Here is a 15,823-nt window from a genome sequence, read left to right on the forward strand (position 1 = left end):
CAAGGACCACCAAAATTTATTAAGAATTGATATTGTTTTTGGTAATAAAACAACTAATCTCTGTGTGTGTATATATATTTATCTCTCTGTGTGTGTGTGTGTATATATATATATATATATATATATATATATATATATATATATATATAACTTGTAAAAAATTATGTGTCGGAAATAACATTTAATGGGTGTTTTTGATTTCTCAAAGATGTTATGTCCAATTGAAACTTGAGATCGAATTGAAGTGTTTTGTTGAAAATGCATTTGAATCGAGTAGAAAATCAAAGTTTTTTTTAATCAGCTACAATAGAGAATCGAAGCTAAAGAATGAATAATCTGGGAAATGGAAATCTTGGTTGAAACCTATATTTATACCAGAATATTCTTAAGATTATTTTGATTCTAACTCTCCAAATATATATTTAGAATTAAAAAATAAAAACTTTTTGCATAAAAATTTAAATCAAAATACAAATCAAATTAATAAAAAATTCTCAAAATAAATTTTACACTCAACATTATCTTAAGCTAATATGCCTTAACTGAAAAATAGCTTTAACATTATCATAATGACGTAGAATGACCACTTCAACACGCAATTTCTTGTAATTATAAGCTATTTATCAACTGAATTATTTCTACCGTTCCTGGCTCCATATAGTTCATTTTGTTAAGAAACATATATATAGTTTTCATCAAAATATATATAATATGAGAAAGGATTCAAGATTTTCAAATTATAATACGTGTTGTTTCCAGGGAGATTGCATATGGGAAAAAAAATAATGCTAAAATGGCTCTTGGGAGATTACGTGCTGCAAGATAGCGAAGTGGCAACAAGAGAGTGTTGGAAATGGTTGAACGCATCACAGGCATGGTCTTTCATTCCCTTGAGAAATAATACTATAATGTACTGCATTTTAAAATTAAAAATTTTCTTTAAAATTGATTAAAAATCATTTTTTAATAGATCTCACTTCTTATTAATTAAATAATAAATCTCACTCGTAAGTAATAATTTAAAAAATCAAATAATTAATATGCTGAAATTAATATTAAATTATTAAGATAATATTTGGATTTGATCTTTGATGAAAATAATTTTTTCTTAGATTTTACTTATTTTTTGGCTGAAATTGTAGATTAATCAAAATCCTGACAAATCATAGGATTAGGATAAAAAATAATTTAAAAAAAAAACTAACAATAAAAAAGTCTGTAGGAAGTATGCTCATGAATGTAACACATCGATCTCCATTCCTATTTCAGTGTTTTTAAGGAAGAGAGATGACACTACTAGCTACTATAGGGGTTCTACATATATAGACCTAAGAAGATAATGGTAGTGGAAGAGCAAAAGAAACAGAACAAAACAAATATCATATTTTCAAGAATGAAAATCTTAAACATAGGTATAAGTTAGTGTGAAATTTATATAGAATATCTACAATACTAAATCTTTTTTATTACTTCGTGATGTAGTGGATTAACTTATATAAAATTAAGTTTCTCTTCCAAATAATATAAGCATATATAGCCTTCAAGATTAAATACACAGTACTCGGTTATTTCATGATATTAACAATCTCTCAATACCCACCGAATTGACAAATAGTTGATATGAATGGACATCATACATAATATGTTTCGAAAAGTTACGCTTCCTCTCTCTAACAATAGAGGTGAGAGAAATTATTGAGAAATATCAATCTTTATGGTCTTAAAAATTGGAAACAAACAAACTCTCGCAGAAGTTAATGAAGATATGTTTTAGAAAAGTGTTATCCACATAGTGGTCCCTCTTACATCCGTGGTCTCACATTTATGCATTATTTGTTGCCTTCAACTTTCTCTCTATCTCTTTCAATCTCTCTATGTCTCCTCATGGATGTTTTATCACTGTTTAATTTAATAACATCCATTAATTAGGATATATATATATATGGGAGAGACAGATCAGTGAGAGAATTATTTTATTTGGAGAAGTGAGAGAATTAAATAGCCGTCCTTAGATCAAAGTAAAAGGTCTAGATTTAATTGTTAATTAAAATTACATGTGCATCCAATTTTGGTCCTTTCACACTCTTATTTTTCCAATACTTTTACATTTTCTTTCTTCACTGTCCCGTCATCTTCCTCGTTTGTGATCATCATTCTAAAAAACTTTAGCTTTTGGTCAGATGCCTTCAGTCTTTTGTAATGGTGATCACGAATAAGAAAGATGACGGGACAATGAAGAAAGGAAAGGTAATACAGCGAAAGAATTGGAAACCCAAGAGTGAGAAAAGCACTTCGTGTGAGAGAACCAAAATTGAATGCACGTGTAATTTTAATTAGGAATTAAGTCTGGACCTTTTATTTTGATCTAAGGGCTGCTATCTAATCCTCTCACCTCTCATAATAAAATTTTGATCTAAGGACTGCTATTTAATCCTCTCACCTCTCATGATAAAACAGACTCCTCCCACCTGATATATGTTTTCATTGCAGTCGGCTCAAGCACTTTATGGTGCAAAAATCATTGGATATTTATTTGTTCTATAAGTGGTATCAAACTAAACCACATCCCCAAACACGAAAGTCAATGAAAACAGAGCAAGTTGAAAAACCCAATAGGAAGATGTGAGGAGTGATCTATGCTAACCAAACGAATAAGAAAGATGATGGGACAACGAAGAAAGGAAAGGTAATACACGCGAAAGAATTGGAAACCCAAGAGTGAGAAAAGCACTTCGTGTGAGAGAACCAAAATTGGCTCACCTGATATATGTTTTCATTGCGTCCTGTGTAATTTTGGCCCAAACTATTTAGAAGGCCCATGTCTATTTTTATCTTTTAGTTCATATACACTATAAGTATTGGTTTTTGTTTTGAATAAAAAAAACTTTTGGCATTTTGATAAAATTGGGTGAGAGTTTCTCTGGGTTCCTTGTTGAACCAATTATCAGACTTATCAAGGTAATCCTTGTGGCGTCTACCCTGACTTATCTTCCTTCACTGGAAGTGGCGTCAACCCTGACTTATCTTCCTTCACTGGAAGTGGCGTCTACCCGGACTTATCTTCCTTCACCGGAAGTGGCGTCTACCCTGGCTTATCTTGCTTCACTGGAAGTTATAGCTTGTATCAAGTGATCCGCCCCGTAAGGTTCACATCATTTGGTATCAGAGCTTCGGCTCTTGATACAGGTTCTATCCTATCCTATCCTATTTTTTTTCTTTGCTCAAGTACTTTATGGTGCAAAAATCATTGAATATTTATTTGTTCTATAAGTGGTATCAAACTAAACCACATCCCCAAATACAAAAGTCAATGAAAACAGAGAAAGTTGAAAAACCCAATAGGAAGATGTGAGGAACAAACCAGGAAGATGACGAGACGGCGAAGAAATTAAAGGTAATACCTGCGAAAGAATCGAAAACCAAAGAGTGAGTAAAGTATTGCGCGCATGACTTATCAATTAAATTTGGAGCTTCTATTTTGATTTAAGTGTTGTTATTTAATCCTCTCACCTCTCATGATAAAACACTTCTCTCACCTTATATGCCCCTATATATATAATTGAAAAACTGACATTAGGTTAGCTGATAACGAATAAAAATAATATATAAAAACATGCATGTACATCTATGTGTTTATTGTTTTAGTACTTTTACAATCTATGCATCTTTGTTCTCTATTACCCATTTGAGCCTTTTCTTACTTTCATTTTTGCAAATACTTGTTCTCATTTATAGTTTTAGACACATATATGTGTATATATATTGTTCGAATACAATGTGTTAGAAATTGTATATAGGTTTAGAAATTTGTTTTAGTATTATTTGAATAATATTATGCTGAAATTGATATTGGCTACATTATTTATTTAATTTTTAAAATATTATATTCTACTGAAATATTTTACTCATACGTATTATATGAACTATTGTTCTCTTTAATTACTACTTTTATCTTTTTTTAGTTAGTCTCGTGTATTTACCTTAGTTTTCTATTCAAGAATTATCTGTATATTATGTTTTGCATAGTTTGCAAATATTTTTTGAATTGTCCAAAATTGTGGGTGGTATGAGATTGTAAATTCACATAAATATATAGGTTTAATTACACTTATTTTTTCCTTAGTTTTAAAATTTTATGCAATTTTTTAATATTATTTTCTACTGAAATATTCTACTCATATGTATTATGTGAATTATTGTTCTCTTTAGTTACTATTTTTTTAATTAGTCTCATGTATTTACCTTAGTTTTCTATTCAAGAATGATTTGTATATTATGTTTTGCATAGTTTGCAAATAGTTTTTGAACTGTCCAAAATTAGAGGTGGTATGAGATTGTAAATTTACATAAATATATAGGCTTAGTTACACTTATTTCTTCCTTAATTTTAAAAGTACATGCATTTTTTATTTTTTGTTTGCCTCTTGAGCATTTTTTTCGTGTATTTTGCTCCCTATTTTTTTTAATTGTGCCATGGCCAATTTAATCCTGTCATCAATTGACTCTAATGCAGCAATGTTAATGCTAACTCCGGTGCTTTGATGCTAGTATGGACAACTGACATGGCGCTCTCTGATTCTAACATAGCAATACATGTGGCAATAACATGCATAGATCATTGACAATGACAATGACATTGAAGTTCATAATTACCATTCAACGTTTAGATAAATTTAATTATTTCAATAAATAAATAAGTTAAAACTTAGTCTTATGTTTGATCGTATAAATTACTCGAGGTCAAGTTCTATAAGCTTGACATTAAGAAAAGATAAACATCTTATATGTCTGAGTATAATCATAAACAAAAATATTAATTTTGGATAAAGAAAAAATACTTAGTAAATTTTACTTGTCTTAAAAAAATAGCATTATCTAATTTTTATGTTCACGTTTCATTATACTTTCTTTCTTCTCTTTATTTTATTTCATTTTTTACAAGTAAATGTCTATTAAATAGTTAATAAACTTTAAAATACTTCAAAAATATATTTGATAAATTAGAATAATCAAGTTATAAATGAGTAACAAGCTAAATTTAAAACTTTTTATTTGTATAACTTCGTTTATTTAAATTAATTGAACTTCAACATAATATCTTACAAGTGAAACTTGAATGTTAAATACTCTACCATGTTCAAAACATTTACGCCATAGATGCAGTCCCTCAAATTAATTAGCACTAGATCGTTTGAATTTAACCGATAGTTTTGAGCCAATATTGATTATATTTGATTGAGCATAACTATATATGTGATAGAGCTGGAGCAGGCAAAATGAACCAGGTTCAGATTGGACCAAATTGAACGGTAAAAATATTGGTCCAAATAAAATTAAACCTCTTATGTATTCATTGGGGGCAGATTTGACTCAAAAATATAGCATCAAATTCAATTGAGTCTATTTTAACCCAATAGACCATCAAATCCAATAAGAGTTCAAAAAATAAAATCCATATAAAATACGAACCGACTTCACCTAATTTATTTTTTACACTTGATCCAGCAAACCATCCATTTTGTCAACTCTAGATATATCTCACGAGAAAAATCAAAGAATAAGTGTCAAGTGACACTTCAAGAACCACTAAATAAAAAAAAATGCTTGTCAATTCGAAGTAATCCAACAGTCTAAAATTTGGCCAGACAGACTAGAACAACAAAATATACCCTAGCAGGAAAATAGGAATGGAAAGAATAAAGTATACCAACAGGCTTACAAAACTCATGATTTCTAAATATGAAAATTCAAAAGTGTAATAAACAATACTCCAAAAGCAGGGTTACAAATTGAACTTTTGAAGCAATTTGAGGGAGTGAAATAAAGAGGTGGAGATCATAATGAGGAAGCAAAGCAGTGTATATATGTGCTGAATTCCATGCAGCAATTATGGCTCTTGGATCAATTTCAAAGTCTTCCAAAATCTAATGATGGAAGAGTGAAGCATCAGATATACGTGGGTCCCATTGTCTCGAACCTTTTGTCCCTTCACTTTATAAGTTTCTTTCGTTCTGGCATCTCATTTATTTCACCTCCCCCGGGTGGGTTAGGTTAGCAATGGAATGGAATCTTCTTTCAACGGGTAAAACTTGGTAATCTTTACCAAACTTTGCTTTGTCTGTCTATCGTCACTTAATTGTAGTATTTTTTTAAATCAATTTGTGGGTATCCCTAAGACACTAAGTTACTAGTATCCAAAGTCCAAATATCTTTAGGCTTTTCATCAAACTGGGCCTTTTCTTCCCTGGACTTCCTATACTCTTAGATGGGCTGCTATTCACACCCCTTTTTTTGCTTTTTTATCCGCTTGCTCATTTTTTGTATGTTTTATAAAATATTTTTTCGAAAATGTATGACCTAGTATTGTTAACTATGTTACAATAACTAGTTTTCGAAGTTCTGAATACAGAAAATTGCATTACAGAAACTAGTTTTTGTGATGGCATTTCACTCAAAAAGTAAAATAAATAATAATAAAAAATTGCATTACGGATAGTTTAATGTGCATTTGTTCAAAATGGAGACCTACGAGATTGAATATTTTGATTATTTTCCTTTAGAGATTCAAATTCTAATAACTTTGGAGATAGAAGATTGTCCATTTTTCTCCTAAATCACCTTAAACGTAGCAGACAACAGCTGATCAGGACCTATTTCTCCCCTCTTCTGTCAAAAAATGGATGGAACCATGTTTGGTAGTTTTGGTTTTGGATTTGTCATGTAATGTTTGTTAAGCATGTAACCTTGGGGAGCAATAACCTATGTGGTAAAGTTCCTGATTCTGTGGATTCATTGATAAACTTTGGACTTCATGATTTGGTAATTGTTTGTCTCGAAATATATTACTGCTTTACCCGAAAAGTTGCTAACACTTGTGGTTACTTGATATTTTGGGACTCAACTAGTTTATGGAAATATAACAGTCTATTTGTATTAGACAATTAAAAAGAAGATAATATCTTGTTGAATCATATAAGGTTATGAGCAAATATGTGAGTTGACTAATCACTTCCACTTGGCGTAGAACTTTGGATCAGCCCACATCAACATTCTATTCAAGGGAATCCTAACACCCCTTTTTTTCAAATGCAAGTGCCTTGGCACAATCCTCTCCTTCAAACTGAACCCAAAGTACTGAGGGAACCTCTTCAAGTCCTCCAAATCCCTCTCCATTTCCTTGACAAGATACACAAACTTTGGCCATAAATTGTTCTCCACGTCATACCCGAAAATTGCGGGTAACCTAGCACAAGCCCTGACAGCCTCCTCGTACGAAAACCCCAACTCTTGCAAGAACTCAACTTTCGCATGCAGCTTGTCTACGCGCGTGTTCAGCAGGTGCGCGTTCCTTGTCGTTGGCCGGTTCAGCCCCTGCACCCCAACCTAAACAAACTATTTCACATATATTAAATAATATATTCAATTTTATTTTAAATATACAAAAGTGTTTTTATTCAGCTATTATGTTAAAAATTAAAATAATATCAATAACCATTTTATATGTATATAAAAATAACAGTTAAACTAACAGACATAATTAGAGACAACTGATCAGTATATTAAAATTAAAATTAAATAATTCAAATAATATTCAAATTCCATCATTACTAGAATTGATGAATAATGAGATTAATACAAAAAAATAATAGTTAAATTAATTCTCACAATTGCTAATGTAAATTTATTAAATCTATAAAAATGAAAAATAGTATTATTTTAGTAGTTGAATTTGTTAAATGACTAAAGATTTAAAAAATTCTTTAATAAATATAGCTTTAAAATCTTTTAACACTAATAAAAATATATTGATATTATAATCGTTCCTTCATACAGTATTACATAATTAAATTTTAGTAATATTTATAGGAATTTAATAAACATACATTGTTAGTATAATTTTTTATTGAGTTGTCAATCAATGGAAAATTATTTTCAATATCACTTTAAACATAATTATTATAAAACCAATAAACTTATTATATATAACAATTTGTAATTAAATGATAATATAAAAAATTATTATCAATATATATGTTATTTATTATTTTATAGTAATTGTCTTAAAAACTACATTCAATCCATTGTTAATTAGTTGATGCTATACTAAAATTAAATTCAATGTGTTTTTATAATTTCAAATATTAAATTGAAAAACGAATGAATGATACACGCATTAATAATGTATATAATTTTTTTGTTGACATGTATGATAATTAGTTGAAAAAAATATATAAGTGGATAACATTTTCTTTTCTATGAACAAAAATAAGGACTGTGTAATGTATATAATTTATAAATAAATAAAATGAAATGAAATCCATGTACGGCACCTGCCGGAGAAATTGGAGCGTGGGTCGGAGGCAGAGGTCGACGTGTGAGAAGAGGAGTTTGGGGCATCGGAGGATGAGGTCGCGGGACTCGGATTTCGTGGCGGCGAGGTCGTCGGCGAGGAAGCGGAACACGGCGGAGACGTCGGAGGGGACGACGGCGGTGGTGAAGAGCTCAGGGGTCAGGAACTTGAGGCGAGGGATGTCGGCGTCGGAGAAAGAGTGCGACTTGAGGAATGTGAGAGTGTCGATGATGTGGTCGACGTCGTTGGGGAGAGGAAGGTCCTCTGGTTTGGTTTTTGGGTCGATTATGGTTAAGGCTCGCAGGTATCGCAGGTTTTCGCGGTACCTTGTTCGGAACTTTATGTAACCGCTCGAGTTGGGACTGCGGTTGGAGGTGTGTGAGTAAGAAGATGTAATTGGGAGGTGCAGAGAGTAACTGAGGAGCATTTCTGTTTCGGCTTAGCGGGAAATGTATGTCGCAGGTTAGACCAGTGAAGTGATGATAAGGAATATGGATAATCTTGTTTGTTTTCACTGGCTTCACTTTTTTATTTTATTTTATTTTTTGGACTTACTTTAGAGAATCAAATTCTATGACTGGAGTTTAATATTTTTTTTTGAAAAATACGATGAATTTAAATTATCTACCGGTCAAAGACCATCTTAATTATAAGTGTAGTATTTCCTTTTAGTCGACTTTTTATTAGACTAATTTATCTTTTAGTTATTCTTTAAACTATTCTTTGAACTATATATTGCACCTATTTTTTTCTTTAAGCTCTCATACCAAATTAAGCATATTAATTTGTTAAAAAAAAACAAATTTAATACTTTAAAAAAATGTTGGCAGACCAGCACGTAGATCTTGTCTTTCCACTAGTTTTTATAAAGTGAATAAATTTATTGTATATGATAACGTATTAAATTAAAGTATAAAACCTTTGTCAATGCGGTCTAATTAAATTCTTCGTTTATATGTATTTTACTGTAGTTTCTTCTCTTTGGGTTTTGTTTACTATTAGACTACAAATATATAATCCAAGAGTGCAAAGCTAATTGGGTGTAAATCAATAGCTCACGCCCAAAGTTCGTGACTTAGTTACTATTCTTAAACTGTTTTTGGAACACTTAATCTGTCAGATTACTATTGTAAACCTCATCAAGGAAAAGCTAAACACTTATAACGTGCGCACATAGAAATGCTTAATATATGTGGTAATAAGATGCAATCCTCATTGGTTGCACAAGACTATTATAGCTGCAATTGCATAAATAAATATGGTGCAGTAAAGAGAAAAGGCGCATAATTGACAACAAACCTTCAAGGCTTCAACCAACCACATCACACCCAGCTGCGAACATGTAATCTAGGTTATGCACTACCAAGGGCATACTATAACATATTATTCTGTAAATTAAACTAATACAGGACTGATACACCATTATAATTCATTAACGAGACATTTAATTCCATATGATATCAAACTCCCTATTGACGAGCAACAATAATATAGCAATTTTTATTAGCTTAATTTACCAAAAAGAAAGTGACAAGACGGGGAAAAAACCTTCAGTAAATATCCGACTACAAGTCTTCAACTCTAGCTAGAGATCTATCTTTTACTCTTCTAGAAATGAAAAATATTTATAGGCTATTTCAACAAGTGACATGGGAATAGAATTCATTAAATACTTCAAGGAGCATATTAAATAAATTATCCTAGTAAAAAGAAATAACAGGATAATCCTGCATCCACAACTGCTGCTTGAAAACTGCCATCACAAATAAAGAACATTCAACATCTTGACTCAGATTCAAGACTTGACCAAACCATTGTCATACTTGTCATAAAATGTATACTTTATTTATTGTATAGATTGCAAATGCATCTGATACAAAAAATCACAGCTACCAAAGTACTTACGACCTGATTCGGGCATTGGAAAGAATGTGTCGACTGCAGTGGCCACATGCAAATTATAAAATAATTGCAACTTATGCTGACCATTTTTTGTGTGAACTGCAACTTTCTCATAGACCCCTGCCATATTGCAATAGAATATGCAAAAAGTCAGAACAAATAGAAGCAACATAAAATCTTATAAAATGTGAACATCACAAAGACCAAAAAAGGGTAAGTGTTTAAGCAAAGGGAATGAAGTGGAATAAAATCCCCAGGCTAGAATGATATAATATGCCTTCGATTCAATTCAAACTTTAGTTTTTACTAACTCTCACACTAAAGCATCCAAGGCATAAAAACCTGGCAAATCTCCATAAAAGCAGAACAAGATAGACCATTACTTCCAAACTTGGAATTAACTAGTGAACAGATTAACGGATCTCAAGTTAATATCATCAAGGTTAAAGATTCCAGGCTAAATTGATATCTTACGCATAATTATTTCACTTCAGCAACAAAACCACATCTCAGTATGTTCAGAGCGTAGGCTAGATAGAGAAAATAAGCCCACAAGAAATATGGTAAAATTCATCTTATTTTGAGTTTTTTTCCTATGAAAAGATAAAGTGATTATATAGTATAACAAGGCTCTAAAAATAATCTTTTTTTGCAAGGCTTATATGTGTGTGTGGTGTGTTTTAGTGTCCTATATTTGGGACATTGGCCATACTGGAGTGTCTGTGTCAATATCTATGCTGCATAGCTTAAATAATTCCCACTATTGCAGGATATTCTCTGGAATTTAGCTAACATCATGTATTTAGAGTATTACTTGGATAAAAAGAAATGAGATGTAGAATCAAGGTGCATATTTTGCTAATATTCTAAAGGGGAAAATTAGGTCTTTTACACAAGCGCTATATACCTGACTTTCTTGATCATAATGGCCTTAAGTTTCTTAGCAAGATCTTCAGATCGAATCTTCCGCTCCAAGTTCTTTTGGGCTAAAACACGCTTCTCAGAGTTTTTGATATGGAATCTTTGTTCTTGCTTTATCATCCTCTCGATCCCACTTGATTGCATCTTACGCTGCATCAATCCCAATGCTGCTTCCAAGTTCCCACCCATGACCTTCACTCTTATGCCTCTGCATTGCTGGAGCTGCTGCATTTGATGATGCCCATTATTGAAGGGTTCAGGTGTGAAACCTGAATGTCTGACTAAGCTTGATAAACGCCTTGCAACTGAGTTCATATCTAGGGGAGATGAATGTGCTTACTACTATTCCTTTTATAAGCACTAGCAAAAAGCAAAAGAAAGAAAAAAAAAACTCAATTTCAAGAAGAAAAAAAAACAAAATCTAGTTATATTGCTCTTGAAAAAGCATCATGCATTAAAAAGGAGGGACAATCATAGTTTTATTTTTTTTATAAATTTATTGGAACTTTCATATGAATTAATTTTGGGGGATTTAGTAAGTTGTTTAGGTAGTATTAGGGTAGATTTAGAACTGGAGTATTATTTGGATATTATATAGATTCAAAAGAACCTAGGCAATGGCTTACATCTCAATCAAATATGCTTATCAAAGGGTCTGCTATCTGTTAAACAAAATAGAACGTATACAATTCACAATTTGTTCCAACTCAAACATCTGCTTATACCAGAATTTACTAATTAAACCAGAACCCCTAATTTTGTAGTTTTCATACCAAGTAGCTCTTGTCCAGACTAGGATTTTCAAATAGATCCAAATATTTTCCATCAGAGGCGTATTCTAGTTTAAAACAAAGAAATAACACGTCTAAGTAGTGACCACAAGAAAACACGCACAAAAACCACAATTTCACAGTAGAGGGTCAAAACTGAATTAGGGATCAATACTCTCATTGCAGTGAATTAGAAAGAAATGAACGGAAAGGAGGAGCGAAAATGAAAAAAGGTCCAAGAATTTACCTCTGGTTGCCTAGTCGGAGGAAGTCGCGTCGCGGCAGATAGGGCTTCAAAGTCGAAACTGAGATTCTTGAACAGGGAAAGTTTATTTTATTTTTGGCCAAACGACGGCGTATAGGAATGGAAGTATTTTCAATTTTAGGGTCACCACTCACTGGGTTTTGAATTATGAAACCTGAAGAATCCGTTTCTTAAGTATAACTGTATAAGGGTTAAATTTTTTTATTTTTTTTAAAGAATATATAAGAATTGAAATAAAAATGTGTTTCCAAAAACTAAAGATATATTTAATTTTTAAGTGATTAGTTTAATTTGAACCAACATATAAATTATATTTTGTTTGCACCGAGAATATCATTTCACTTACAATAGGAGAGTATTAATAAAATAAATTTATAATAGAAGAGTAATTTCTTCAAGATGTAGAAATTACCAAATGAATATTATCTCTTTACAAAATCTTTTTTATAGATATAATCAAGAACCAAACGCCTATTAACATATTTAATGGATTTAATTATCTATCAATTGTGTTGTAATTTGTTGGTAAAGAAACATATAAAATTAAAACCAACTAATCATGTTGGGTTTTCATCAAGTCATTTAAACCAATAATAGATAAGGCATTAGTGTAAAACTAAATTTGGTTGGAAGAAACTTTTCAAATTACAGTAGAAAAAGGACTTAAATCAACCCAATTTATGCTTTGAGAATGGACATGGATTGGAATATTGAAACTATGCAAGGTTACTTTTGTCCAAGTAATTTTTAAAACACCAGATTCCCAAAAGGTATGAATGATATAAACACTTAATTTGGTAGAGAAGCTTCAAGAAAATCTTATGAGCCGTATAGTATGGAACAAAATTACAAATACATGACAATTTACAAATTCTGAGCCAAAAGTTACATTTTAGTATTCTGCATTGTTCAACATTCTATAAATCCTTTAGAAGGAAAAGGTGTTGTCTCTTCTACAAGAAAGAACTCATTTGTTCAAATCTCTGAGCTTTCTCTAGCTGACCATTGCAGTCTTATGAGCCGTATAGTATGAAACAAAACTACAAATACATGACAATTTACAAATTCTGAGCCAAAAGTTACATTTATGTATTCTGGATTGTTCAACATTCTATAAATCCTTTAGAAGGAAAAGGTGTTGTCTCTTCTACAAGAAAGAACTCATTTGTTCAAATCTCTGAGCTTTCTCTAGCTGACCATTGCAGTCTTATGAGCCGTATAGTATGAAACAAAACTACAAATACATGACAATTTACAAATTCTGAGCCAAAAGTTACATTTATGTATTCTGGATTGTTCAACATTCTATAAATCCTTTAGAAGGAAAAGGTGTTGTCTCTTCTACAAGAAAGAACCCATTTGTTCAAATCTCTGAGCTTTCTCTAGCTGACCATTGCAGGTAAGTAATCGCACCATAATAGCGAAGTGTTCCTTAGATGCTTCAATCTTATTTCTAGGCATTGAATTGAAGATTCTACAAGCATCATCAACAAATCCAGCTGTCACATATAGATAGAATGGCTTCAAAAGTGAAGTGGTTTGGAGAATATCTCATCTGATCAAAAAGGTTAACTGCATCTTGATACAATTCAAGATCTCCATATGCCCTTATAAGAGCAGTCCATGTCATAGAACCTTTAACTGGAACTGCATTAAACACCAAATTAGCTTTATTAATATCTCCAAATGAACCATACATATTAATAAGTTCTGCAGAAACAAAATGGACTGATTTAAAGTGCCTTTTCAATATCTGCCCATGAATCTCCTTCCCCGAGCTTTACAAGTTTAGTTCACCACAAACACTCAACATCCTTCTTATACCAACAGAGTCAGGCCTATGCTTTGACAATTGCATTGACCTAATCACACCAAGTGCTTCACACAGATATCCATTTTCAATATAAGAATCAATCATGGCGGTCCATGAAATCACATTCCTTTGTTCCATATTATCAAATAATCTTCTAGAATACTCAAAAACACCACACTTAGAGTACATTGGCAGAAACCAATGTTTCAAAGCATAAGCATGAATCTGCTTCCCTTGTTCCAAAGCCCTCAACTGTGCACAAACTGGAAGAACAGTGGCAAGTGTCACCACATCAGGCCTGAACCCTTCTTGCTGCATCCAAATCGTGGACCTCAGTGCCTGCTTTAGTTTCCCATTCACAGCATACCCTGCCATCAGAGCCGTCCAACAAACCACATTCCTCTCCTTCGAACCATAAAAAACCTGTCTTGCCGAAATCATACCCCCACACTTGCAATACATATCAATCAAAGCAGACTGAACTGGCACCAGCTTAGAGTATGACTTCGTTTTCACAACATAAGCATGAAACTCCTGACCCAACCTCCTCAGACAAACCTCCCAGATCACAGGAATAACAATAGTCATCACAACCGAACTCAGCTTCACTCCCTCCTCCACCATCCACCTCACATACTCCAACACCTCCCTCTGCAACCTATTGTGCGCAAACCCAGCAAGCATCGCACCCCACACAACAATATCCCTCTCGGGAATCTCCTCAAACACCCGGCACGCAAGCATAACTTTCCCACACTTGAAGTACTTATCAATAAAACTGGTTCTAAGAATGTAGTTATCCACCAATCCATTCTTGATCAGAAGCCCATGAGTCTTCAATCCTTGCAAAAATGCTGTTGCACCGGCAAAGCTCTTAATCACATTAGAGAAACTATACACATTCAACTCAACCCCCAATGCCCTCATCTCAGTATAAGTCTTGAGCACATCAATGTACCGTCTTTTCCCCGAAACCACAGTCCCTCTGAGCAGAGCATTCCACGGGTACACGCTCTCACAGGGCAATCCATCAAACAGTTTCTGTGCATCTTCCAACGACCCACATGCCGTGTACATGTGAACAAGCTTTGTCCGTAAGAAAGCGTTGTTTTCGAGTCCATTGATTCTGATGTGGGTGTGAACTTCCTTTCCTTGGGGCAGTGACTTGGTGCGAATGCACGGGGCGATGACCGAAGAGAAAGTGGTGGCGTCGACGGGAATGCCGCGTTGGTCCACGTAGTCCAAGATGGTAAGAGCTTCCTTGAGCTTGTTCTGGCGAGCGAAGCGCTTGATGTCTTTGTAGATGAAGATTGGGTTTTAGTTGTGGAGGGGAAAGGAGCACGGAAACGCGTTTATTCGGTGAAGGGTTTTGGCTTTTTTGTTCTGTGTTTTCTGGGGGTGGCGAATCTGGGAGGTTTTGTGTGGTGGGTTTTGGAGGGTGGTGGTGGGGATCGTGGGGAGGGTCTAAAGCTGAAGACTTGAAAAATGTTGGGTGTGGAATGTGGAGAGAGACGAAACAGAGTTTTCCATGGATAACTAACAAACGGAATAGATATTTTTTATGTGAGGCAGGTTTTTGGAGTAGAACAGAACATGTAAATCATAGATAATTTTTTTTACGTAACAAATCATAGATATGAATCATTTTTATTTTTATTTTATTGTATTTGGTATCTAGAGTAACTAGTGTATATTTGAAAAAATTAATTAAAAAATTAGTAGGATTTAAAGAATTAGTTAAAAGTTTGTTGATAGCTAATAAATTAGTTTATTAAATGATTAATGTTCAATAAAATTAACGG

At 32.7% G+C, this 15,823-nt stretch overlaps 2 protein-coding genes and 1 pseudogene across 3 annotated transcripts; all 3 read right to left on the reverse strand.

The window, feature by feature from the left end:
- Positions 1 to 6,882: 6,882 nt before the first annotated feature.
- LOC114394626 (transcription termination factor MTEF1, chloroplastic) lies at positions 6,883 to 8,873 on the reverse strand. Of its 2 annotated transcripts, none has more exons than XM_028356272.1 (2): positions 8,331 to 8,873; positions 6,883 to 7,371 (listed from the first exon to the last, which is right to left on the reverse strand). In XM_028356272.1, exons 1-2 carry the CDS (start codon positions 8,775 to 8,777, stop codon positions 7,006 to 7,008), a joined length of 813 nt encoding a protein of 270 aa, XP_028212073.1. In that variant the 5' UTR covers positions 8,778 to 8,873; the 3' UTR covers positions 6,883 to 7,005. The 2 variants fall into 2 exon arrangements, with proteins under 2 accessions (XP_028212073.1, XP_028212072.1); XM_028356271.1 differs by having other exon boundaries at positions 6,883 to 7,383; positions 8,331 to 8,860.
- Positions 8,874 to 9,822: 949 nt separating this feature from the next.
- On the reverse strand, positions 9,823 to 12,335 carry LOC114394630. The gene is made up of 3 exons (XM_028356277.1): positions 12,191 to 12,335; positions 11,160 to 11,533; positions 9,823 to 10,372 (listed from the first exon to the last, which is right to left on the reverse strand). Exons 2-3 carry the CDS (start codon positions 11,486 to 11,488, stop codon positions 10,363 to 10,365), a joined length of 339 nt encoding a protein of 112 aa, XP_028212078.1. The 5' UTR covers positions 11,489 to 11,533; positions 12,191 to 12,335; the 3' UTR covers positions 9,823 to 10,362.
- Positions 12,336 to 13,082: 747 nt separating this feature from the next.
- Positions 13,083 to 15,577, reverse strand: LOC114397385 (annotated as a pseudogene).
- Positions 15,578 to 15,823: the final 246 nt, after the last annotated feature.

Source organism: Glycine soja, chromosome 18, assembly GCF_004193775.1.
Source record: "Glycine soja cultivar W05 chromosome 18, ASM419377v2, whole genome shotgun sequence".
Lineage (NCBI taxonomy): Eukaryota > Viridiplantae > Streptophyta > Magnoliopsida > Fabales > Fabaceae > Glycine > Glycine soja.

What these genes read in the sequence shown, in the direction of transcription:
- LOC114394630 (XM_028356277.1), bottom strand. Translation starts at nt 11,488, where the DNA reads ATGAACTCAGTTGCAAGGCGTTTATCAAGCTTAGTCAGACATTCAGGT.
- LOC114394626 (XM_028356271.1), bottom strand. Translation starts at nt 8,777, where the DNA reads ATGCTCCTCAGTTACTCTCTGCACCTCCCAATTACATCTTCTTACTCA. An exon ending in CGCTCCAATTTCTCCGGCAG is followed by an intron (nt 7,384 to 8,330) that starts GTGCCGTACATG and finishes TAGTTTGTTTAG; the next exon opens with GTTGGGGTGCAGGGGCTGAA.